Consider the following 26,793-nt stretch of genomic DNA (forward strand, 5'->3'; position numbering starts at 1 on the left):
GGTGCTCCAAGCCCTGGGCCTGGGGCTGGTGAGCGTCTCGGGAAGGACCCCAGCTCCTCCTGCAGGTTCCTGGCGAGTCGGATTTGGAGGTTTGCATGGAGGTGGTGAGAGAGGACGTGTCCTTATTTGCAGATGGCAGTTTATCCTCGTTCCCCACTTTGCCTGCATCTGACATCAGGCCACATCATTGGACACAGAGCAGCCAGCCCCAACAAACACCAGCGGTCAGAACCCTGTAATAACGTCACCTTAACGTCCACTTCTCCCACAGAAGCCTGTCTGATACCAAACCTGTGTGTCTGCGGCGGGTGCCTGCCCCGGGCGCCTGGCTGGCCATCCTCCAGTCCCCACGCACCGCACTCAGGGCACACGACGATCATGTTGTCATGACTTCTGCAGGTCCTAAGAGGACAGCTACCTGCCCATCCCATTCATCTTCCCAGCACCTAACAAATCCGTCCACACCGCAGAAATCTGGAAAATGTTTATTCAATTGCACTTCATTGCCTCCTGGCCCATCAAGGGTCTTTCTGACGCACCAGTCTGTGGTCTGCGCAGTGGCATCTGGGACAAAAGCCCTGGCCCGGGCAGAAAGATGGATCTGTACTAGAATTCCACCTCTGCCTTGCCCAAGCTTTGTGATCGTGATCTTGGCAAGTCATTTAGCCTTTCTGACACCCCCACCCCACCCCTTTCCTTCCTTCATTTACTTTGTACGATACCGCTGTCCGTAGGGGTCTTCCCTGTTCCTGCCAGGACAGGACTGCTATTTATTTACTGATTGCCTCCCCCCACCCCTGGGGCCCAGTGTCCCGTTCACCTCTCCTGCAGGAGACAGAAGAAAGTGCAGCCCCCTCGCATCCTAAATACCTCCTGGCAGGGTAGCCTGTCTCCAGGCGCTGCGCACACCCCGCCCCCCGGAGGGCCGCGGCCCAGGCGCGTGGACTCCAGCTGGGGCCGGGCAGCTGGGGCTCACTCACCAGATGAAGCGAAGGGCAAGAGAGTCTGCAGTGGGGAACAGCTGAGGTGGAGAACTCTAGCACAGCTGCTCCCGCCCCGAGCCCCTGCATTCTGGAATGTTGAGCCCCTCAGATATGCTATGCGATGGAGCATACACACGTGCAGACGCAGGTCCACCCGCACAAACCCATCCTTCGGCACGCTGCAACTGCACGAGCTCTCATTGTTCCTCATCCGACAACTAGCAGAGCTTAAATGTGGGCTCAGGGTCTGTCCAACACCAACGACAGCAGAGCACACGAAACTGGTCAGTGCAGGGCGTGCTCTGTACTGGGTCAGAGAAGAAAGGACATCACCCGACTCTAACTCAGCACTGAGTAGCTAAAGCCCAGAGAGGTGACACGATGCAGATGGCCATCACAGAGGGCGAGCACACCGAACGCTCCAGCCCCTGGGACAGGGACCTTGCCCTCTTGCCCACAGCCTTGGCAGGTGGCTCTTGGTAAATTGATCAAAGGGAAAGAATACATAATATACATACTAATCTAATGTCTGGCTCTGGGTGCAGCCCATTCATTTTCCGAAACCTAAGCTTACTGTTCTGCCTCTACTTCCCACCCTGCTGAGCTCAAACAATGGCAGTCCAAGTGGCCTCTGGTTCCCTTCGTGGCTCTGCGCTCACAAGCCACAAGCGCCCGCCTCCTTCTCCTGGGAGGACAATGAGCACCCAGCAAGGACACACCCACCTGAACAGGGCAGAACCAACTTGTGAGCTACTCTGAAGGACACAACTTTGTGTGGCTTCCTCATCCCAGTGCACAAATGTACGTCTCCCCTGGGAAAGATCTGGCATTCCCCTCCCCAGCCCGCAGCCCTGCCACAAACAGGATGTGGAAACAGGATGCATTCATCTCGGCTCCAGGGGACACAGCTTGACCTGGATTTCCCAGGAAACTTGCAGACCTCATCAGCAATTCTCAGTGAATCTAGTCTGTTCCAAAGGAGGATTCGTAACCGCACAGCCTGTGGGTTTCTAGTGCTTACTTCTACAAATGAGAGTGAGCAGAGAGAGCCCCACCTTGTCACACAGAAGTACACAGAACCACAGACAGCAGACCCTGTTTTCGGGGACGTCCACAAGGGATGGAGCCTGAGCCCTTCTCCTCCAACCCGGTCTTCAGGAATGAGAGATGTTCTCGTTGAGGAAGAGGGCAGAGGTCCCCAATAGGAAACAGACTTACTAAAAGGAGAAGAATGTCTTACACATTTCAAGGAGGCTGGAGACAAAGTTACCAAGAACTGGATTCGAAGTTCTACTCTTAATTGAGCCATAACAAACCAATTTTCTTTCAAAACTGCACTTCCCCTCTATTTCTACGAAATGTCCAGAAGAGGTGATTCTATAGAGACAGAAATTAGATTAGTGATTGCTTAGGGAACAGGAGTCATCAGGAGATGGAGGAGTGACAGCTAAAGGGCTTATTTTGGGGGCAATGAAAGGTTCTAAAATCGACTCTGGTGGTGGTGGCCCAATTCCGTGAATATGCTACACACCTTGTTGTGTGCTTTCCATAGGTGACTTACACGGCATGGACACTGTATCTCACTAAAGCGGATTTAAAAACAACTAAACAGATGACCACACGTCAACCTGTATACAAATGTTCACAGCAACATTGTTCATAATAGCCAAAAAGTCAGCACAGCCCTAAGTGTCCACCAATCAATAAATAGATAACCAAATGTGGCATATTCATACAACAAAAAGGAATCAACATGAATGAGCCTTGGGAACATTATGCTAAGTGAAATATGCTAGTCACTTAAAACACATACAAGTCTTTGGGGTGCCTGGCTGGCTCGGTCGGTTAAGCATCTGACTCTTAATTTCAGCTCAGGTCATGACCTTGGGGTTGTGAGATGGAGCCCCATGTCGGGCTCTGTGCTCAGTGGGGAGTCTGCTTGAGATTCTTTTTCTCTCCCTCTACCCTTCCCACCCCTCTTTCTTTCTCTCTCCCTCTCTAAATAAACAAAAAAAAATTTTTTTTAAAAACCCGCTGAATTACATACTTTTAATGGGTGAGTTGTATGATATGTGAATTATTTTTATTTAAACTCAATTAATTAACATATAGTGTATTATTATTACAAGTAGACTTCAGTGATTCATCAGTTGCATATAACACCCTAGTGCTCATTATATCACGTGCCCTCCTTAATGTCCATCACCCAGTTACCCCATCCCCCAACACCCCTCCCCTCCAGCAACCCTCAGTTTGTTTCCTATGATTAAGAGTCTCTTATGGTTTGTCTCTCTGATTTCATCTTCTTTTATTTTTCCCTCCCTTCCCCTATGAGATCCTCTGTTTTGTTTCTTAAATCCCACATGAGTGAAATCATGATAATTGTCTTTCTCTGATTGACTTATTTAGCTTAGCATAATACCTTCTAGTTCCTGGTATGTGAATTAGATCTCAATGAACCTGTTACCAAAAAGAAAAGAAAATAAATGTACTTTCCCAACAAAACTGCAAGTTTTGAATTTTTTAAGGATTTAAAAAAAAAAAAACTATATCTTGTGTGCAATCCATGATGTTGTACCTTTATCTGGAGGTAGTGTGTGTTCTGTCATTTCTATTTAACAGAGGAAAAATGTGAGGAGACTTGAACAAGATTACAGAACGGAACTGGGGGAAAGGGGAGCAGGCCCTAGAAATAGATTTGTGGAAGCTACTGTTCTCTGCACTATATGTTTTTAAAATGTTTTAACGGGTGTCTTTTTAATGTTAATATTCACCAGCAGAAAGCACTTGCTTCTTATTCCACTGCTACGGGTTGCAGGAGAGACTGGTGCACGCTGGGGGACAGGTGAGACCAAAGTACGTCTTCTGGGATGCCAGTCTTGGGGACAGTCCAGTTTTAACCTTCTTTCAAAGAACTGAAGCTATCAATGATTTCAATGCATATACTTAATTAGCACTTGCTCTGTGCAAACAACTCTTCTGGACACTGGAGAAAATTCAAAGAGAGAAGAACGTGAGCTCTTAGCCTCCTGGAACTCACGATCCTGCTGGGCCTGGTGGGATTAGGGAAGTATACAAAGCAAGAGCCACAGGCAAGGGCATGAATTTGGGCCAGACGAGATAGATGGCAGACAAGATTACTGAGCACTCAGTAGGTGCTGGATAGCTTAGTAAGTGAGGTATGCACTGTTCTGATCATCCTCGTTTTACAGTTGTGGAAACTGCAGACAGAGAGACTGCGTAACTTGCCAAGAGCTGTAGCGCTGGTAAGAAACAGCCTGGATTTGAACCCAGAGAGTCTGGTATCAGGCAGGGCATCTTAACCCCCCCCAAGGCTGTCATGGCATTCAGACTGGATAAGGTTTTTTGTCTCCAGTTCTGGGACCTTAGGCAAGCCAATTAATCTCAAAAATAGTACACACTTCAATGAGTCCATGAAAAATTAAATGACAAAATACAGTAAAAGTGATCAGCACGGTGTCCAATAATAGAAATAACCCAATAAGCACTGTTATGACGATGATACCTGTTACAATACATTGAGACATCAGATCCGTGCCAGATGCTACTGGATTCCAAAAGGTGGAAAGATTACAGCCAGGGAAGGGGCTGAGAAAGCATCCACGGAAAACCAGTTCTTAAAAGAGGACCTAAAGAAAGGAGGTGCTTTCAAGGCAGGAGCTCCAAACAGCCCAAGAGGCAGTGGGGCCGGGGGTGGGAGATGTGGTGGTAACACTGGGCCAGGGCTGGACTGTGGGGATTCTGATCAGAGTGCAAACATGGAGAGCCCTAACTTATAGATGCCACTGGGGAGATCTCAGCATCCCCTCACTGCACTGTGGCCTAATTGTACTTTATGGAGACCGATCTGAGGGTCATTTCCTGAATGCACTTTTCTAGTTCATGAAAACAGCATTAAAGGTATCGCTTGCAGTAGTGAAGGTAAAAAAGTGGGAAACACAGGAAAAGTTATAGAAGTAGAAGCAGGTGCCTGGGTGGCTCATTCAATTAAGCATCTGCCTTTGGCTCAGGTCGTGATCCCAGGGTCCTGGGATCGAGCCCTGCGTGGGGCTCCCTGGGAGCCTGCTTCTCCCTCTCCCTCTGTCCCTTCCCCCTTGCTCATGCTCTCTCTCTTTCTCAAATATATAAATAAAATCTTTAAAAAAAAAAAAAAAGAAGAAGAAGAAGTAGAAGCAACAGGATTTCGTGATTAAGGTTTTGGAATCACGAAAGAAAAGCAGGAGATAATGATGTCCAGGCTGTCTGAAGAGCAGAAAAGTGGTCCCAAGGACAGAAGGGGGACATATGATCAAAGAGCAGGTTGTCAGAGAAGGAAAGAAGGGTAAAGAGGAAGTGAGGAGTTCTGCTGTAAGAACGTGCAGCGGGGGTAACAGCAACAGGAATTAGCAGGCAGCCGGTAAGTCGTGGCAACTGGCACGTCACCAGATCGGGAAACAGGGCAGAGGGACAGATGTGGATTTGAGATCTTGAGACACAAGAGATCAAAACCCTGGGTGTGGGTACCTGGGGAGAGCTTGCAGGCTGGGCAGAAAGCCCCAGGGGACCCCTGACGGCAAGAAATCGGCAGAAAAAAGGGAACTGCCAGGAGTGGGCATCCAGTGAGGAGACACTAGAAGCTGCCACGTCATAGGCACCAAACCAAGGGCGAAGAGAGAAGCGGGACCCGCGGGAAAGGCAGCCGTGCCAAACGCAACAAGGATCTGCGAGTCGGGAGGGCCCTCTGAGTTGGTTATTGTTGCAGCACTGATCTCAGAGAGCATTTCAGCAAGAATGAAGGAGACAGGAGTCAGGCTGTGGGGGCCAAGTTCAGTAACTGGGGCAGCAGAAGTCAAACTATGGTTTTTGAGGATGGCAAGAAACCTTCAATGGGATGGAGAAGAATGAAGCACATTTGTGAAAGACCCAGGTTCAGAGTGGAAGGTCACAGGCGCGCACGCGCACACACACACACACACACACACGCACGCACCTGTGACCGCAGTCCACTGTAACAGTTGCAGGACACTGTACCCCAACTCTGTGAATCAGGGAAGACTTCTGGGAGGAGCCAAGACCAGGGCTGGATTTCTAAGTTTGATGGGGTTTGCCCAGATAAGGGGCGTGGGGAGGATGGTGAGAGTGGGGGACGGGGCACCCCCCCGGAAGGAGCAACAATTTCAGAGGCTCAGCATGCCGTGGGAGCACACGCCCTGTCTGAGCAATCACAGGAGCTGCATCCTGCCTGGAGAGCAGGTCAAAAGATGAGGTCAGTGGACAGGCAGGCAGAGGCCGACTGTGAGGGGCAGGAAGGCAAGATCGGAGATGCAAGGGAGCCAGAGAGGAGCAGGAGAGAGCGAGCAACAGGGACACAGCAACACAAGCAGGGCTACTTCCCTGAAGGCAAAGGCGAAGGAGGAGGTGAAGCAGGGATTTTGGAGGGGGAAGAAAAGGAGAGCTGACGCCATCGGAAGAGTATATAGTATCAGCTTGCCAGACGAAACAAATCCGAGAGGGAAGCAGGGTCCAGACGGAGTAAATGCCTGCAGAGAACATTTGTAAACCAGATCCCATCCATTTCTCGACCACAGAGCACTGCTCTATTGGCTTGCCCTCCTTTGATTTATCTCCCTCTTCCATCATGCGATATATTTTTGAACTTTTTCACCATAAAATAGTTCAAGTGCAGTCATAGGTAATGAAAGAAAGTGAAACTAAATCAGTGAATTTTCAACTCTGGTGAAAGACTTAGTAGAAAAGAGCCTATAAATACTGGCAAAGGTGAAGTTTTGAGATTTATTTTGGACCTTCCTGCCTCTATAAATAAATGAGACACAACTTAGATCTGAACACGAGTAAAGCTTGCCCCTACCTCCAAGAGGACTACTGGAGTGTAGGTTTTAACTGATGCTATTTATATAATCCTAATGAACTCAATATGCCCCTGACCTCTCTATCTGCATAAGCAATACAATTATAAGTACTTTGGAATTCTAGCTTAACGGTAGGAGCATGGGTTCTCAACTGGGATAAAATCTGGGCTCTGCCACTTAATTAGCTGTGTAGCCTTGAGCAACTTATTAACCTCTCTGTGCCTCAGTTTCTGCATTTTCCAATGGGAATAATATCATAGCAAACCTCACAGGGATGATGTGAGTATTAATTGAGTCAATGTTAAGTACTTGGGTCAGTTCCTGGCCCACACTCAGCACTCAATAAACGTTACCTGCAATTTCCTGCTTTTTCTTTTCCAATTTGCAGAACCAACCCTATTAAGGCTACTTCCAATCTAGATACACACTTAGAAATAATAACCAGATGGGCTCCCCTACAGCTGACTTCCCTGAAAGGTGAATCTAAATCATCTTGACACATAGTTTATTTATTAGACAGCTAGCTAATTTTCAGATTACTCTGTTTCAGATACACACGTACAAATAAAAGATTATTGTGGAAAATAGTTCTAGTTTCCTGCCCAGTGTCTCGTCTCCCTCCTTCCTTAAGACACCCATTTTGTTCAGGGCAATAAAGTAGTCAGCGGAGAACACTCATCCCTCTAAGCTCTCCTATGGCAATGGTGGCCAAGTGCCCCAACTTGGGGCTCACTTTCTTTGCTTTATTTTTCTCCATAGCACCACTGAAAGCATATCAATGTTTTCTACGACATCTCCCTCCGTGCTGATGCAGCTCCTATCAGCTCATCATACATCACAGTCCCTGAATGGGGTCCGGCACACAAAGCCGGTGCTCAGTGAACAGCTGCGGCTTGAAGAAATGAGTGAGACAAACTGGAATGTATGTGTTGGACAGGGTTTCTAGGAAAGCTTTTTAAAGGATGTGCCTGTGGCTTTTTGCCCTTTGACCTTCTTCACCCTGTTTCTCCTTCCCACCTGGAAGATGCAGAGGCCACTTTAAAACCAGGAGGATAACAATAACAAACAATACAATCTGGGTTCCTGAAGGCTCAGGTGAGCCTCAGTGCCAGCCTCTAGACATCCCAGCGGAACGAGGAGGTATCAAATGAACACTTTTTTTTTTTTTTATGCCACTATAGGTCATGTTTTCTGTTATTTGTAGCTAAATGCAATCCTAATAGATATGGTTATAAAGAATTTTCGGGCCCCTGGGTGGCTCAGTCGGTTGGGTGTCTGCCTTCCACTCAGGTCATGATCCCACAGTCCTGGGATCAAGCCCCACATCAGGCTCCCTGCTTCTTCCTCTCTCTCTGCCACTCCCCCTGCTTGTGTGTGCACGCGCTCTGTGTGCCAAATGCATATATACATACATACATACATACACACATGGAATTTTCCCAGCAAAAAAGTCTTGCTCTCTAGATATTCTTGAGACTAATTGGTAAGTAACAAAAAATTTAACTGCTGTTCAGCTTTTTAGCCAGTGGACACAAATCTAAGATTGGTGTAATAAAGTAGATTGTCTCATCGACAGGCAATGTAAACAGATAGAAATAGAAGAGGTGCAAATGAAAGCTCCCTTAGCATTTTTATTATATTTCCGGTGAAAGCATAGACAGACCAGATAGAACGTAAGAAAATAAGGAGCAACAGAACCTTTGTCAGACTGGCGGTGGCAGGTCTGTTCTGTGTATGGACAGATGCACCTGTCCTGCAGTTCTCACACATCTGCCGGCCAAGTACAGCCGATCGGCCCATCTGCCTGAGGTTCCAGCTGCAGATGTTACATATATTCTCACTGCTTGTCACCCCACAAAAGATCCACCCCCTTGGTCTCTTGGGGGGGGGTGGTCAGAGCTATAATCCTGTTGAACTCAAGACTTTAAACCCAGTGAAATGGTAAATACCACTGGGAGAGATGATGTATTTCTTAGAAATCAGGTATTTGCATTATAATTAACACCTTCCTTAGCTCAGGTTTTAAGTGGGGGAGAAGGGAGGGAGGAAGATGTGCTGAGGCCCCTGACACTCTTAAGAGGGGGTAGTGGTGGGGAAGGGGCTGTGGATCTGGACAGCAGGAACCACGAGGGACAATCACTGGACTCCCACTTTGCTCCTGCCATCTAGGCCTCTACTCTAAGGGCGGGCTTGGCTTCCGCAGGATTTGCCGACTTTTGTCTGAGTTCTCTTGCCTTTTGACAGCAGACGAAAACTTCTGCCCATAAAACAACACTGCTGACTCAGAAGGATATTTTGGTTGGCAGATACTTGGCGGACACTAACCAGACACAACCAACTGGTTTGCCAGGTCATGTTCCGGGGCTTACAAAACTACCAGCAAGCATTTTGATCTGAAGAATAGCAGGATTCTGCATTTCAAAGTAATCGCATTCTCAAGTACAAAAATACAAATAATTCAATATAAATAAAACTCCTCAGATTATAATCTGATCCAGAGTGTCCGTCTTATTTTAAAAAAAAAAAAAAAGAAGAAAGAAAGAAAACAAACATTTTGGAAGGTTTAATCCAAAGGAATTATCAATTTAAGAGTAAGTATCATCATTTTGTAACCATCACTGTAAAAACTGATTTAGGTGACAGTCATTAAATCTAAAACCATCAGGTAAAAGTTTGATGAGGAACAAGACATTTACGTAGTCTCAGATCATCTCCCCACAGAATATTTACTAATTGCAAAGGGAAAATTCTAACTTCTCAGAAGAAAGCTGACGGACATCACCACAATCATATGATCAAAATTAGTTATCACCAACAGGACAGATTAACATGATGATGCGGTGCACCGGAAAGAACACAACATCAAAAATGCATTACCCGAATCCTAAGAAGAAACCCAGATAGAGGAATATCTCACAAAACAACTAGCCTACCCTCTTAAAAAACCCATCAGTATCATAAAAGACAAAGAAAGGCCAAGAAATCCTTTCAGATTAAATATGACAAGAGAGGACATGTGAATGTGATGAGTCATTTTTTTAAGTGTTGGGTTGAAAAAAAAAGTGCTGTAAGAAACACTACTGCGGCAATCAGAGAAACTCAAACATGAACTGTACATTAGGAAAATCACTGTTAAAATTCCTATTTGGTAATTATACTGTGGAGTTCTATAAGAGAAGATCCTTGTCCTTAGGAGATACATGCTGAGGTATTGAGAAGTGAGAGTCACAGAGTTTGTAACTTACTCTCCAATCGTTCTGCAATAATCGTAATTAATATTATATGTGTGCATGTGTGTGTCTAGGAAGGAGAATAAGAGTGTGCAAACTGCTAAGTCTAAGTTATATAGAGGTTCACTGCACAACTCTTGCAACTTTGCTGTAAGTTTAACATTTTTCAAAAGTTTTTTTAAAAATAAGAAAAACAAGAGTACCGTAATTCTCAAAAAGCATTAATAAGGAAATACAGGACAAATGGATTACAACTCTTAGGTTACTTAGAAACATCCAAGTTCAAGTAAACCACTTAAAAGAACAGAAGCAAAATGGCAGGTTTATACATGGAGAGGCTAGGGCTGTCAACAGTACTGTGTGTTGTGTGTGTTCAAATTTTTTGTTAACCTCAGAGGAGGCTGAGAGTCTCTCTCTTGGTCACAAGAGCTACGCCACATTTCACTAAGTGAAGGATATAAACATGGAAAGAATGACTACCCACAACTGGGGGGGGGAGGGGGGGAGAGAAGAAATACCCAGCTTAACTAAGATTAGTACAAATTTGGTGAGTCACTTCCTCTTAGGAGAAAAGGCAAACATTTCTTGTTTCCCAAAGGACTCAGATTCTGAAGAACACCTGAGTTCTCAGCCTGAATCATGCCAAATAGGTAGCAAACTAGGTCAGAAGAACCTCCAGTCCATTAACTCCAGGCTTCTGCCCACACTCAACTCAATTTATTGCCACAGTACCTTAAATTTCCAAATCAATGTCAACTCCCATCTCTGAGCTCCTTCAGCCTCCACACTACTAAGCTGCTAGGAGCTTACATGAAACGAAGACAAAGGAGAGACACAATAATTGCGCACGTATTCTCTAACCTTGAATGGGCAATGGCCTTGGTTTGCTTTTGGCTCGCCACCCCCAGTGTTCCTCAGTCCTGAACCAAATCGGCTCCACCACTTGAGAACCGAAGCCTTGGCAAAGCAGTCTTCCCTCCTCGACGCTGCCTCCCGGCGAGCAGCACACACACGTGGACGGATTAGGCAGGGCTGTGCTGTAAAGCACACACACGCTCTCCCAACGCGCTCTTTTCATTCCAGAAATACCTTATTCCTAAACCACTTCTGTGCTTCTCTTGGCACCAAACAGTGTAAGCGGCTCTGTGCCAAAGGAAGTGTCTGTTTGAAGATGAGGACTTTCTTAAAATTTCTTTACCTCGAAGACCATAAATAGAACATTCTAGGGTAATTATGATGGAATAAAGAAAAAATGGAAAAGGTTGTAGAAAACGAAAGAAAACCCATTTGCTTTGTTTTCCTAAAAAAACACACTGCAGGTATAAGATATAACATAGAATTAACTTCCATGAGAGTAAAGATTACAGGGCCCAAGTCAGGACAAAGAAGCAAAAATATTACCTTTAACAGGAAAGGTAAGTAAGCATTTACCATCTTGTCACAAGCATTTATTTTTGTTTTAAGGGCACCCACCAAAGCCAAACGCAGAGAGGAGGTTTTTTGTTGTTGTTGTTGTTGCCTTTTTACATTGTTTTATTCTGGAATATATTGTATTTTTGTGCCTTGCTTCTTTATGACTTTCACCCTGTATCAGAAATTATTTTAAAAGAAGAAAACCCATCTTGGTGGACCTGTCCTTTTCCTTTCTCTATGTTCATTTCCAGATATTTATTTAGGGCTCACTCACAATAAGCAGTGTGAAACCAGTAACTCTTGCGGAATCCTTAGTCTTCACCAACTGAATTACAAACCACTCTTATCCACCTACATGTATGTACACACACACACACACACACCATGCAAGGAAAATGACATCATGCTCCACGGCACAGACACAACATGATCACCCGTTCGACTTTCACCAGGATGGACCTCCTTAGAAATTCTGATCCCGGGCAGTAGGAAGGAGACTTACTTTCTCTCCACTTCTGGTGTTGACACGGCGCTGCAGAAGCCAAGCGACTCCTAGGAGAAAGAGGCACAGAGCAGCAGGCTCTCATTTGTACAGAATATCACTTAAAAAAAAAAAAAAAAAAAAAAGGCAGAAGCAAAAATAGATGATTAAAGTCATTGTGCTTACTTCGATCTGGGACCGCAGCTGAAGTGACGTGGGGCTGGCATCAGGTTTCTCCTAAAAGAGAACAGATGCGGGTTTGATGAGACTTCCCAGCGTGGCATACACCAGAAAGACAAACAGATATGTAAGCAGAGATGGGGGGATTTGGGAAACACTAGGATACAGTGGGAGGAGATGGTGGAGATAAACAGATTTTTCTGGAAAAACTGAAGTGCTTTCAAAATGAGAACTCTGGTCTTAAAATGGAACTGCTTCCCAAACTTCACTGCTTGACACTGCTTACAATTTTATTGCAGAAGAAAAAAGCACAATCCAACTGAAGGGCACAGACAGTTAATGGTGAAATAATTCTCTGGATGTGATTCGACCCTCACTGGGAGACAGAACTTATGCGGATCCCATTGTGTTCTTTTTCCATAATACTGGAGTTCCAATCTGATTTTTAAATTCTAAATGTACTCAGTATTTCATAACGCAGGGCTAGGTGTAAGTGTCTTTAGGAAGGTGGAAAGCTCACTTGATATTATCGTGCAACCCTAGAAATCACCATGCTCCTATAAATACAAATGAATTGGCCCAGCTGGAAATTTAAAAAACAACTCTCAGCATCCAGTTAATAGATGAAATAAATGCATGACATTATCAAAAATCATCAAGTCATAAAGAAAGGAATCATTTTAGAGATAAAACCATTTTATAGTTAAAAACTCCATTTCCCCTTTGGTAAAAAAGAGAGAGAGAGAGAGAAAGAGAGGTAAACCAGTGACCTATATGAAAATAATATACTGAAATAAGCATTGGCAGCAAAATAGGAAATTGCACTATTAGAAGTGTTAGAATATACTATGGGAAAATAAGAGCCGTACTAGTGAACACAGCACAGAGTACGACACTGGTATTTTTCACAAGTAGAGAATAATTCTAAATCCAAATAGATGCTAAAGTGGAGGTCCTCATCAAAGTGCGGTGTACAATCCAGGGTGGTCCGCAGCTGATTACATCATATGCAGGCTGATAGGCAGTTTTAGAGGAAGGAGTGAGGTATCACTAAGAATACAAGTTTGAAATATCAGGTTAATCATGAGTTTTCCAATAATCCTATTGTGTTCTTAATAACTGTTACATTCTTCAGGTCTGCACATGCACCATATATGAAGACGGTTTTGTTAGTCTCAGCTGACATTCAGGATGTGGGAGCAGATCATCTCAAGTTAGGAATTCTCATTTAACTGTTCAATTTATTAAAGCTGCCTATTTTATTACTAGCATGATTACAAAACTAGGCCAATATTTTAAAAACTTAGCAATGAAACATTATAATGAGTATAACTCAGACTACATTTATGAATGTAAGTAAATAACGGGAATCCAGTACGTATATCGACTATAAAATGAATGTGCTGGGTGAGTAATCTAAGAACAGGATGATTTTGGACAAGTAGATCGAAAAAGAAAAATACTTTAATGGATTGGAAACTCACTCAACCCTAGTCCCAGGGCCTTATTTGTTATGAAAAAATACCAGAGTGGTGTAAAGCCTCATAGAACTTCTCTTTGCTTAACATCCTCCCGGTTTTTATTGCCACCTTTGTTCATAATGGACAAATTTAGATTTCTGTCCCAGACTTGATACACCATTTTTACAAAGCAACATATGGAATTGTTCGAGTTACATTCCAAGTCCAATTGGTATGACATCAGACTCAGGTGTAATCAACATGTGAGACACGTATTTGGGAGGTTCCTTGTACTTAAGAGACCAGTCAAGATGCCCTGATACCTAACCTCTTAGCATCACATAGAGAAATTTATAAACTTAGGGCGCCTGGGTGGCTCAGTTGGTTAAGTGACTGCCTTTGGCTCAGGTCATGATCCTGGAGTCCGTGCTCGGCGGGGAGTCTGCTTCTCCCTCTGACCTTCCCTCATCTCATGCTCTCTCTCTCTCTAACAAATAAATAAAACAATCTTTAAAAAAAAAAAAAAAACAACTTAAACAGCAGAAGTAAGCAAAGGTATAGTTTGCAGTTTTCCATCCTAAATCTTCCTGTTCAGAGTCAGGGTGGGAACCTCAGAAAGATAACAGAACTACATTACTTCCTCTGAATTTTTCTCTGAAATAGTCCCTTTAACACCCAACTCCAGCCCATGTCCTTCCATAACCATCAATGAAAAAAATGACTGATTAACTCTCCTCCCTCCTCCATTCTTAACTGTTCTTCAAGCTCTAAGTCTCTACTTTACTAGGTAATAGTCTACGAACGGAAATTACTTTCTTTTACTGCACGTTTTTATCTACATTTTTTCTAATAAATTTTATTTACTGAGTGCATCATTTGTTACTCCATATCATAAACATAACATTTATGGTACATTATGCAAAATGTGCCTTTCCCCGCATACAAAGCAGGTGTTTGTTAACAACCACATTAAATGTTTGATGACCAGGAAGTAACATGCTAAACAATTCAGCTTCACATGTTAGTCTCTTACTAATTATAGACTGTGTTTGGGGGACTTTTTAGGAAATTGGTTGGGGGTATAGTTTGATGTATAATGTACTAAAATTTGTTCCTTTAACCATCAAACCTGAGAAATGCAACATTGCAAATAAGAGTTAAAGTTAGCTGAGTAAGAATTGACAACCTGATTGCCCAGTTACAAACAACTTTATTTGGGGAACAACTGATGGTCCACAATCTAACTCCTGATTTGGAAGTAACTGTGTTGATGGAAATAGTAAAAATTGTGTCTTCTGGACACATTATGGAAAGAGATGATCACTGAGAAATAAGATTCTCCTTAATAACACGTGCTACCTGAGGCAGTTCCTACTGCTGTGTAACAAGTCATCACAAACTTAGTCACACCAATCAATAAGCATTTTTTTCTATTCACAGATTCAGGGGTAAGAATGACAAATATTGGGGCGCCTGGGTGGCTCAGTTGGTTAAGCGACTGCCTTCGGCTCAGGTCATGATCCTGGAGTCCCTGGATCGAGTCCCGCATCGGGCTCCCTGCTCGGCGGGGAGTCTGCTTCTCCCTCTGACCCTCCCCCCTCTCATGTACTCGCTCTCTCTCAAATAAATAAATAAAATCTTTAAAAAAAAAAAAAAAAAAAAAAAAAGAATGACAAATATTGGGGCACCTAGGTGGCTCAGTTGGTTAAGCATCTGACTTGATATCAGCTCAGGTCCTGATCTCAGGGTCGTGAGTTCAAACCCTGCACTGGCCTCCACACTGGGTGTGAAGCCTAGTTAAAAAATAAATAAAATAAAATAAAATAAAATAAATAAAATTTTAAAAAAGAATGTCAAAAATCATTAAACATTACAAACCTGTAGTGAGTTTGTGCACTACAAATGCTTAAGGAAATCTCCCTAACTTAATGAAGTATTACAGTGGAAACTAAACCAAGTTATAAATATAGCTCAACATATGTTCATGTATGCATGTGTGCATGCAAAAGGAAAAGTTAGAGAGGATATACACTAAATGTTAATAGCAATTACCTATGCTTACTTTTTTTAAGAGCATGTAATTTTGCATTACCTTCATTATTTTTTTCTAATATAAGATCAGCTTAAAAGTACAATCTTCAGATCTTACATGTTGTAAAATTATCTACATGTTCATAAATGTGTGAGAAAACATCTCTGGGATGCCTGGGTGGCTCAGTCGGTTAAGCGTCTGCCTTTGGCTCAGCTCATGATCCCATGATCCTGGGATCCAGTCCCACATTGGGGGGGGGGGGGCCTTGCTCAGCAGGGAGTCTGCTTCTCCCTCTGCCTGCCCCTCCCCCTGCTTGTGCTCTCTCTCTATATATAAGTAAATAAAATCTTTAAAAGAAAAAAATAAACATCTCAAAGATTCCTTACACGCCAATGGTTATGTCTGCAAAGGCCACTATCCCTCAATTTTTAACACATTTGTCAAACATACATTGCTTTTAGATATTTCTAAAGAATGTTACAAAAGTTTCAAAAAATTAAAACTGGTAATAATTTTAGTTGTATCCCAACAACTAAACATAGAAACTTCTTAAGAAATACTGAAACTTAAATTTCTCAAATTAGGTCATGCTCTATATTAAAATAATTTCTTGAGATATTAAAAATTTTAGTAATGAGTATCATAGAAAACTATGCCTGCATTTTTCTGATTAATAGTGAAGGTCCATAATGATTTTAGAAATCATCTCACATATTTTGACAGAGAGAGACAACAGAACTGTAGTTCCATATATATATATATATATATATATATTTTTTTTTTAAGGCATCAGATGACAAAAAATTACTGGGTGGAGGGAAACCTCTAATTCATTTCCTGTCAACTTGGGACAATTTTGGAAATAGTAATTCCTTCAAAGTTTATGATGTCCAACACAGAAGCAAAAAAAGAACAAATTTTCCAGATGAAATCAGGAGTTTGCCAAAACCAAAACACGGGAACACACGTGCGCTTCCACCTGCTTGTGCACATGTGTGCACACGGGTGTACGCACAAGCATGTCTACAGTCACACTAACAGGGCCTGGGTCAAATATAAAACTAAGGCTCTGGCACGCGGTATAAAACACCAGTCAAAAACCCACTTGGGGCAGAATAAGGTCCTGGAAAACAAATATCACGCCCTTGTCCACACTCCAACTTTTGTTTCCACCTTCTTGTGGAAATCCACACTTCTCCTTCCCTTAATGCTGCCAGTGCTCAAAGCCAAATGCACTTCAAGGCTGGAAAAGCAGGTGGGATAAATCCCTCTCTTAATCCAAAAGCAGAGAGGAAAACCATCAGGCGTCTATCAGCTCAGCTCAGCGCCAAGCTCTCCTCCTCCACACTGGGCACAGGAAGGAGGTGATGGAAAGGCCAGAGGACCGCATGCCTGGCAACACTCAGCCTACGAGTAAAGTACACATCCCATCATTGATGTGTTCAATTAATGGAGGAAACAGGCTCTAAATGGCTGGGGAAAGTTGCTGCCTGTGATAGATTTTAAAACTCATGTGATATTGATCACTTTACAAGAAGACTATGAAGTGGTGGTGTCTCCCAATTGGCAAAGTATGCTCCCCTCTTGCCTGACTTCTTCTCCCTTCTGGCATGCAGTGGGGCATCTGTTCCTTGTACCAGGATGTAAACCTCAACACTTTCTTCAGAGTTCCCTCACTCCCCAACAAATCAGCTACCAGGGACTGTTGCTTCTCTGTTGACAAGGCTTCTTGTGTCCAGCCACCCCATTCCATTCTCCCAGGCATCAGCTTCTCTGCGGTCCTTGACCTCCCAGACGCCTGCCCACCCCCCTAGAGTGGAGCAGAAGGTACTGAGTAGGAGCTGGGAGGACTGAGTTCCAACCCTGCCTCCACTATAGTAAGACCTCAGTTTTTACTTTGCTTGGTTTTGCAATGGCAATGAAAAGAAATGGACCATTTGGTGATCTTTAGGTTCCTCTTAGACTTGCAGTCCCTACTTAGATGAAGCCGGGTCCAATCCAATCACTACTAACAAATAAATCTTCTTAAAATAGTACCCTGTCCTGGGCACCTAGGTGGCTCAGTCAGTTAAGCATCTGCCTTTGGCTTAGGTCATGATCCCAGGGTCCTGGGATCGAGTCCCGCATCGGGCTCCCTGTTCCATGGGGAACCTGCTTCTCCCTCCGCCTCTGCCTCTCCCTCTGCCTCTCTCTCTCTCTCTCTGTCTCTCATGAATAAATAAATAAAATCTTTAAAAAAAGTACTCTGTCCTTGCTTTCTGTGGTTCATGCAACATGAGCATTAGAATCACCTGGAAGCTTCTTCGAAAGGCAGGTTCGGGCCTCACCCCAGACCAGAATCAAAATCTGCATTTTACCAAGATCTCCGGGTATTCTGTATGCTCATTTTAGTTTGAGAAGCTAACGGCTTTGTTCTTTGTATCATTTTCTCTGTTCCAAAATCTTTCCAAAATTCTAGAAACACAATACTGACAGGATAAAATCCACATTTCTGAAAAAGAGGCCCTTCTGCCAACTGGCCTAATGGACACCCTCTTCTTAGAGAATAGGTGCTGGGTCCCCTTCGAGCATGCTGTCCCCGTATTTCACTTTTCCTCATAGAAAATGGGATGTCCTTCTTCTTCCTGTCCATCCTTCCAAGTCATCCTTTAGATCCAACTTCAAACCCACCTTCCATTACACCTTCTCTGCCCGACCATGCCTTAAATGATAAGCCTGAGTTCAGTCATAACAGGAACGAGCTACATGGCTTATTTACTAGGTATATCTATGTGTAGCAACTCTTCTCTCTTATCTGTATCTTACTCCCTCACCTAGACGGCAAATGCCTTCTTAACAGGGATTCACTGTACCCACAGACACACACACATGGTCCAACAAAATCTATTTAGTGCTTCTTATGTGCCAGGCCCCATTTGAAGAGACAACAGTGAAGTGCACATGGGTCCTTCCCGTCAAGGATGACACAGGCTCTGCATGAGGGAAGTGCTTGTTGGGCATCGATTTGTTTCATTTCTTTAAAATGGATTACTTTGCCAGTAATTCTGACTCTTCTATTAATTTTTGTTTACAACTTCACTGTCTAGGGACATGTATTTTATGCTTTGATTTCAGATTTACTTTGGGGGTGCAGAGTTCCATGGGTAAGTAAAAGTAATTAGGCAAGTATTTTCAAAAAGATCTACAACTTAGATCTGTAAGAACTTAAAAAGAAAATGTTGGGGTGTTTAGCCACTTTTAGGATAAAATCTGCACTGGCCTGGGAGTTCTAGCTCCAACCCTGTACCTTTTCACATTTTAATGACTGGTTTCACCCAAATCATTCACACGTGAAACAGGAAATGTTAGCCATTTCTCAGGCACCCATAAGCTCATGGTCTGGCATATGAAATTGATTCTAATGAGTGAAAGTGAATGGAAAAGTACTCTCTCCCCCCACATCAAAGAAGAAAGTTTCTAAAGAAAAAAGTTTTCACAGTTGAATGCTATTCCACTAACTTCAACCTTAAAAGCCATCCATAACGAACAGGTGAGTAAATTTTGAGAAATACTGATAAGAAACCAAAAGTGGCCATTTCCACCTGGCCATTAATACTCTGTGGTAAAATTATTAAATCTTCTTGCTGTATTAGTCTATGTTATGCAAGTATTCATTACATATTTATTTAAACTGCACGATTTAAAAAAAATGATTTAAGATAGCTTACAAAACTTAAGTTCAACATTACATAAGATGAAGCTAGCTAACGAAATGACACGAAGTGAGGGAAATCAAGATTATATGGTAAAATTGGTCCAGGAATTAGGTTAGTTAAGAAATGCAGATGATGGGATCCTACACTAGAGATGGACCACACATTTTGGGCTAAGTTTCCTGACATTTAAAGCAAAGACAGAAACATGCTCAGTTACAAGACTGACATCGTCCATACTTTTATGTTTTGAGGTATTCACGAGACACACGGCTATTCCCGGGAGAGAGAATTTCTCCTCTGGCTTCTGGCAGAAAGGACGGTATATGACAGTGACCAATATCAGGAGCAATGTCCCTGCAGAGCTCCTTTTGCCCCAAAAGGGCTTCAACCTTTAATGCTAGAGGTAGTCCTGGGATCCCTTACTGAAAACCGAGGAAGCTTGTCCACTCCCCTACCTAACTGAAAGGAGTCATGGGAGTGCCCAGCGCAGGGGCAGAACTCAGTCTGAGGAGACAGTAGGATGAGTTTTCCCATCTTGAAGCACAACTGTGGGAAAACACAGAGAAGTCAGTAAAAGTTAGATGAATTGGTTAAATTCAGGAAGAATTTGAATCTAAGAGTGTCCAGAGTAGCACTCTTGAGCCTCATTTCAAACAAGGTAGTATGCTTCTTTTAACTTTTAAGCTGTCTTAGGAAACAATGTATTACATCCTTTAGGCTCAACTTTAACACTGTTGAGTACATAACCACCTACCAAGCATATACATCAAGATAGGAATAAGACCAAACTGTAACAAAGGTTCATTCCAGAAGATGAGTCATGTTTTAAGAATGCATCTTCTACTATGAACAAAAACTAAGACAAGAGTGTCATGTCATCTAAATGTAAATATTAAAAAGCAAAGTGTCAGTAAAGGCGTTTTAATTATCCTTTAAAAAAGAATCTAACAGGCGCCTGGGTGGCTCAGTCGTTAAGCGTCTGCCTTCGGCTCAGGTCATGATCTCAGGGTCCTGGGATCGAGCCCCGCATCGGGCTCCCTGCTCGGCAGGAAACCTGCTTCTCCCTCTCCCACTCCCCACCGCTTGTGTTCCCTCTCTTGCTGTCTCTCTCTCTGTCAAATAAATAAATAAAATCTTAAAGAAAAAAAAAAATCTAACAAGTTGTATAATTCAATTGTTCATTTTACTAGTGGGACTTGGTTTACGGACACTAACAAATGGGCCCTACATACGTATCCCAGGGGTGGATACCACGACCATGGGCCACTCTGGATGGTATCACCACCCATGAGTCCATCCAACCTCACTGTTGGGACAACAGAGTGTGGAGTGATCCACACTCACCAAATGGTCTTCTGAGTACAACTGGTCACTGACTGGAATTGACGGGCATGATGACACAAAAGTCAACAGACCCAACTACATGGGAGCACTACTTTCACTTTCTGTCTCTCCCCACCTCTTTATCTAACCATTCCTTAATTTTACAACTATTCAATGAGGACATACTAGGTGCTAAGTAAGCACTGTTCTAGTCAAGGATAAAACAAGGAAAAGGAGAGTCACTGCCTTCAGGGAGCTTAAATTCTAGTGATTTCTAAAGTCCCTCATGGGAATCATTTGCATTCAATGTCCAAATCACAGGTCCTATAACATTCCTTCTTTCTGGCACCAGGCAGATGACATCTGAATAGCTGTGCTCAGCTCTGCATGCCACATTTTCTGGGAGATAATGAAAACCAGGAGAACTTTCACTAGAGTGGGATCTGGAAAGGGGATCAGATGAACAGGATCAACTGGAAGAAGCAGGGCTGTTGTAAGAAGGGGAGGAAAATGCAAATACGTGGAGGGCTTCCGAGGGAGGGCAGATGGCCACCCCGGGCCATCTCCCACAGGGCACAGGGACAAGTGCAGCACCCCGCATACTGGGACCACCGGGCGGAAAAACATCTACTACAGTTGTAAGTGATATATAAGAATTATAAAGAAAATTAAATCAGAGTATTTGTGAAAATAGTAAATATTCAATTAGTAGAAAACTTCCAAATGAAATCTTTTTCATTTTTAAAATAAGAACCTTACGCTTCCTTACTTGAAAATAACTTTTTAAAAATTTAGGTTATATACTTGAAATGACTATAAACTATACTAGCTAGAAACTTTTAATGATGAGCTTTTAATGCTATGGGTAGTGATTACTAACAAGGAATTTTATTCACACAACAAAGTGATTAAAAAAAATTGTCTTAGCAGGGTGCCTGGGGGGGTCGCCAGTCGGTTAAGCGTCTGCCTTCGACTCAGGTCATGATCCCAGGGTCCTGGGATGGAGCCCCACATCGGGCTTCCTGCTCTCGGGGAGCCTGCTTCTCCCTCTCCTCCCCACTCGTGCTCTCTCTCACTGTCTCTCTCTCACAAATAAATAAAATCTTTAAAAAATATTGTCTTAGCTATTTTTATAACCACTGAAATACAGCAATTCCTAGTTCAAGGAGCTAACAGCACTTTATTTAACATCGTAGTGAAATTTCTTATGAAAATGTAACAGATTTCAAATCCAGTTGAAATTTTTCCTATTAGGTATTACAAAATACTGACAATGTTCTAATGTGCAGCCTTGTGTATCCAATGCCATCCTGAAGCCCAGCTTGGCTACATGGGGCCCGAGGGTCCCGGTGCCCCACCACCATGTCTGAACCTTAAACCAAACTCTTCTGACAGCTCCAAGGCCCCTTGAATGTGATGAACAGCAGCAGAGTACTGGGCATCTGGCTGCTAGGGCACACACCACCACTGAGCTCACCGCCCAAAGGACTCGAATACTAAGATGCCATCTGGGACCACGCATGCTCCAGGAGGCCTTGAACAGCCGTTCCAGACCTACTGCACCACAGTCACCTGGATGGCTGATTCAACACAGATTGCTGGCCTCCTCCCCAGCTTCAGATTCAGTCCTTCTGGAGTGGGCCCACTAATTTACATTTCTACCCAGTTTCCAAGTGATGCTGAAGCCCTTTCAGAATTTCTGCCCCCAACAAGGCTGCTCCGAAGGGCCTCTATGCTGGGATTCAGTGATCTGAAGGTGGAAGGGATCAACAGATCCAGAGTCACACCTAAACCTGGTATGACTCATCTTTAGTGCTCTAGGAAGGGATAACCAAGATGAACGATTTTAAAGTACAAAGAAAGGGATGCGTTTAACATTTAAAAAAAGGGGGGGGGGAGCAGTACAGCGAGGTGACCAACAAGAGAACAAATTATTTACAATATGTAAAATCTACATTATTGCTTGAGCAGGACCATGGGACCATCTGAGGCTGGGATGGGGGTTCTTTGAGAAACTGGTTCAGACCTCTGTCCAATTACAGTGATTTTATTACTTGTTCTGGAGTGTAACTGTGGGAAGTTAAGTAAGCTGCTGTGGGATCATTTACCTTTTACATTATATTTTTATGGGGAAATGACCTAATGACTCAAATGTTTTGGAATGGATAATCTTCAAAAGCTAGTATATTGCCGACAAATCCGGCAGCCTGTAACTGAACGTATTCATCTACTGGACCAATATTTCCTAAGTGTCCACTCTGTACTTAGTTGACATGCTGGGTACCAAGAGTATAAAGAATAGGCACTGACCTTCAGGAGCTCATGGCCAAATAAGAAAAACACATAACTGAGAATATAAAAAACCAAAAGCTCCATATTATCATATAAATAACATCTGAACTGATTAGTAAGCAGATTGGGTGTCTGAATATGGATTTTACAAAAAAAAAAAAAATTATGTAGCCTGATCAAACTGGAGATGCCAAATTTAAATGAATAATAGACTGGGTCACATTTTGTCATGATTTAAAGCATTATTATTGTCTTTGTAGCTATTAAATCAAAAGGTGCTATCATGACATTGAACTATCCTTCTTTTTCACTCTTTGAATTGTATTTTCAAACCACCTTTATGTTTTATAACCATCCTGAAAAGCCTCAGAATTAAACACAATCCAGTGCATTCTGAAATCATGAGCCACAAATTTGTACTTCTAAAGTAAATGAGCTTTTGGAATTAATAGTGTTACCTAATGATGTAAACATCTAAAAACACAGGATGGAGGTCACAGTATTTGAGAAAGAAGGATAAAATAAAAATTGGAATATCAGAAAGTCGAGACAAATACCAAATTCTAGCCCTGGGCAAACTTTTTTACTGCTGTATTATAAATGCTGGAAAAGTCAGGTTTATAATGGAAACACAGGCAGACCAAGTCTCAATGTAATATACATAAATGATATGTTTCTTTTCCTGTACAGTGATTTTCCTCCCTTTTGAGCATTAATCTTTGAATGACTTACTCTATAAATTATTGAACTTAGTTCAAAAGCAAATGAAATTTAAAATACCGATTTATTGAGTGGCCAAAGTGCCATGTTGAAATTACTATGATTTATCGGTTTCTTTAATCGTGACTATAGCAAACATACTTCATTGATCAAAATTATTACCTAGTTGCATAGTTTTAAACATAAATCTGTCTCCCTGTTCAGAACAGCAGCTCTTTGCTGGGATCTCATTCAGTTGCTCACAACTAAGAGACCCAACTTCTTCTTTCTACAACCTGAAAATGTATCTATATGTATGCTTAGATACATGTCGATAAATGGCTCTCATTTTTTGGAAACTAATTAAATCCACATGCACCATGATTACTACAGTGGAGGAGGGGGCAAGGGTGGGATACCATTTAGCCAGTACAGAGTTAACTACTCCCCATGCGCACATGCCTACTTGCAACCTGCATGGCACTAAAGACAGCTTTGTCTGTAGAACTAACAGTATTTTTTGGGCATTATTGCTTGTAGGTACTGCTATCATAGCACTGGAGCCGTTGCTTCTGTGGCTAGGAAGGGAGATTCTGGCTTAAAATCCAACGTCTCGTTCATATCAAGAGGAGGACCTCCCCTTCATTTCCCTTCTCATAATTTGGTTGGTGGAGAAGTTGGAAAAAGTGTATATTCTCCAACAAGGGAAAAAGTTGCCACATGCATAATAATGGACTAAATGGCTCGATATGTAAAGAGTGCTGATAAATAAGTAAAAACTATTTTAGATTGAAAAAATGGGCAAATAACTTTTAAGAGATGAGTCACAGAAAGATATAATAATATGTGTGTTCTTAGAAATGATCAAAGAAATACAATTTAAAACACTATGAAACTGCTTTTCACCAACCGAATTGGTAAAGTTTTCTTTCTCCTGATAATAAATACTGGGAAGCATAAATTTAAAAAAGGACCACAGATATGCTGCTAGTAGAAGTGCAAATTATATAATATTTTCAGATGAGAATTTAACAGTGCTCCTGTGGAGTCTTTAAAATGTTCCTACTTTCCAACCTGCTACACTCATATCTAATAATCTACCCTAAGGAAGTAAGTTATCAAAGTGAAGATTTACATTTAAAGATGTTCATGGTCATTTACTTTTAGAATAACAAAAAAGTGAAGAACACCTAAATAGCTCAAATTGGGGGATAAATAAACTATGGAACATTCACAAGATAAAAAGGGTATGTACTCATTAAAAATCACAATACTAAAGAATAGTTAATAAGGTAAGGGTGTTCCTTATAGAGGGCTAAGGAATATAGAATGTAAACTCCACCAGAGCAGGAAATTTTGTATATATTGTCCCCTGGTGTATCCCCAGTACCCAGCAGAGTGCCTGGCACTTAGGGGTACTCAATATCTGTTGAATGAATATATATGTACAGACAAAAGTCTGGGAAGAAATAAGCCAAAATGTGGTTATATCCGAGGTGGGGGTGGGAGGCTTAAGCATAATCTTTATTTTCTTTTTCAGGACCTTCTCTATTTTCTTATTTCTCTACAATTTGTATGTACTACTTTTACAATCAGAAAGCAAAACAAAAATGTTTCTATTTAAAATGTGTTTTTTCCTAAAGTTATAGACCTAGAGTCAGACTTGGTTCAAACTTCATACATATACATGGCACACTATCAAGATTCTATACCATAATGGGGATGTAGAATATTCAAAGCATAAGAGATGTATATGGATTTTTTAAAAAAGATTTATTTATTTGAGAGAGAGCATGAGTGGGAGGGGGAGAGGGAGAGAGAGAATCTCAAGCAGACTCCACACTGAATGTGGAGCCCCACACAGGGCTCGATCCCAGGACCCTGTGATGCTGGCCTGAGCTGAAACCAACGGCTGGACACTTAACCAACTGTGCCATCCAGGCGCCCCAGATGGATTTTTTTATTAATCACACATGCTGACCAATTTCTATTCTACAAACAGACCTTTGTGGAGCATTTGTCATTTAAAGATACATTATTCAACACATACATATCACAGTACTTTATTGTTGTTGTTGTTGTTTTTTAAAGATTTTATTTATTTGACAGAGGGAGAGACACAGTGAGAGAGGGAACACAAGCAGGGGGAGGGGGAGAGGGAGAAGCAGGCTTCCCGCTGACCAGGGAGCCCGATGCGGGGCTCGATCCCAGGACCCTGGGATCATGACCTGAGCAGAAGGCAAGACACTTAATGACTGAGCCACCTAGGCACCCAGTACTTTATTGTTTTAAAATGCATTATACTACTAAGGTTTCAAAAATGTCAATAATTTAGAATTTTCCTCACAGAAATTTTGCTTTACTTTCCCTTTTTTTTAAAAATTTTTTTATTGTTATGTTAATCCCCGCACATTACATCATTAGTTTTAGATATAGTGTTCCATGATTCATTGTTTGTGCATAACACCCAGTGCTCCATGCAGAACGTGCCCTCTTTAATACCCATCACCAGGCTAACCCATCCTCCTCCCACCCCCCTCCCCTCTAGAACCCTCAGTTTGTTTTTCAGAGTCCATCGTCTCTCATGGTTCTTCTCCCCCTCCGATTTCCCCCCCTTCATTCTTCCCCTCCTGCTACATTCTTCTTCTTCTTTTTTTCTTTCTTAACATATATTGCATTATTTGTTTCAGAGGTACAGATCTGAGATTCAACAGTCTTGCACAGTTCACAGCACTTACCAGAGCACATACCCTCCCCAGTGTCCATCACCCAGTCACCCCATCCCTCCCACCCCACCTCCCACTCCAGCAACCCTCAGTTTGTTTCCTGAGATTAAGAATTCCTCATATCAGTGAGGTCATATGATACATGTCTTTCTCTGTTTGACTTATTTCGCTCAGCATAATACCCTCCAGTTCCATCCACGTCGTTGCGAATGGCAAGATCTCATTCCTTTTGATGGCTGCATAATATTCCATTGTATATATATACCACTTCTTCTTTATCCATTCATCTGTTGATGGACATCTTGGCTCCTTCCACAGTTTGGCTATTGTGGACATTGCTGCTATAAACATCGGGGTGCACGTACACTTTCGGATCCCTACTTTTGTATCTTTGGGGTAAATACCCAGT

The 26,793-nt window shown here is 42.5% G+C and overlaps 1 protein-coding gene across 6 annotated transcripts in view; it reads right to left on the reverse strand.

Moving 5' to 3' along the window:
- Nucleotides 1–26,793, reverse strand: part of SASH1 (SAM and SH3 domain containing 1) — a 245,783-nt gene that overhangs the window by 91,786 nt on the left and 127,204 nt on the right. For all 6 annotated transcript variants that reach the window (XM_032407689.1, XM_032407691.1, XM_032407688.1 and 3 more), the window contains exons 3-4: nucleotides 12,164–12,214; nucleotides 11,999–12,048 (exon numbers count right to left, since the gene is read on the reverse strand). In XM_032407689.1, coding sequence (XP_032263580.1) covers nucleotides 11,999–12,048; nucleotides 12,164–12,214 — 101 coding nt within the window. The remainder of the gene's footprint in view (nucleotides 1–11,998; nucleotides 12,049–12,163; nucleotides 12,215–26,793) is intronic.

The sequence above is a fragment of the Phoca vitulina genome, unplaced genomic scaffold, assembly GCF_004348235.1.
Source record: "Phoca vitulina isolate PV1807 unplaced genomic scaffold, GSC_HSeal_1.0 scaffold9, whole genome shotgun sequence".
In the NCBI taxonomy this organism is placed as follows: Eukaryota; Metazoa; Chordata; class Mammalia; order Carnivora; family Phocidae; genus Phoca; species Phoca vitulina.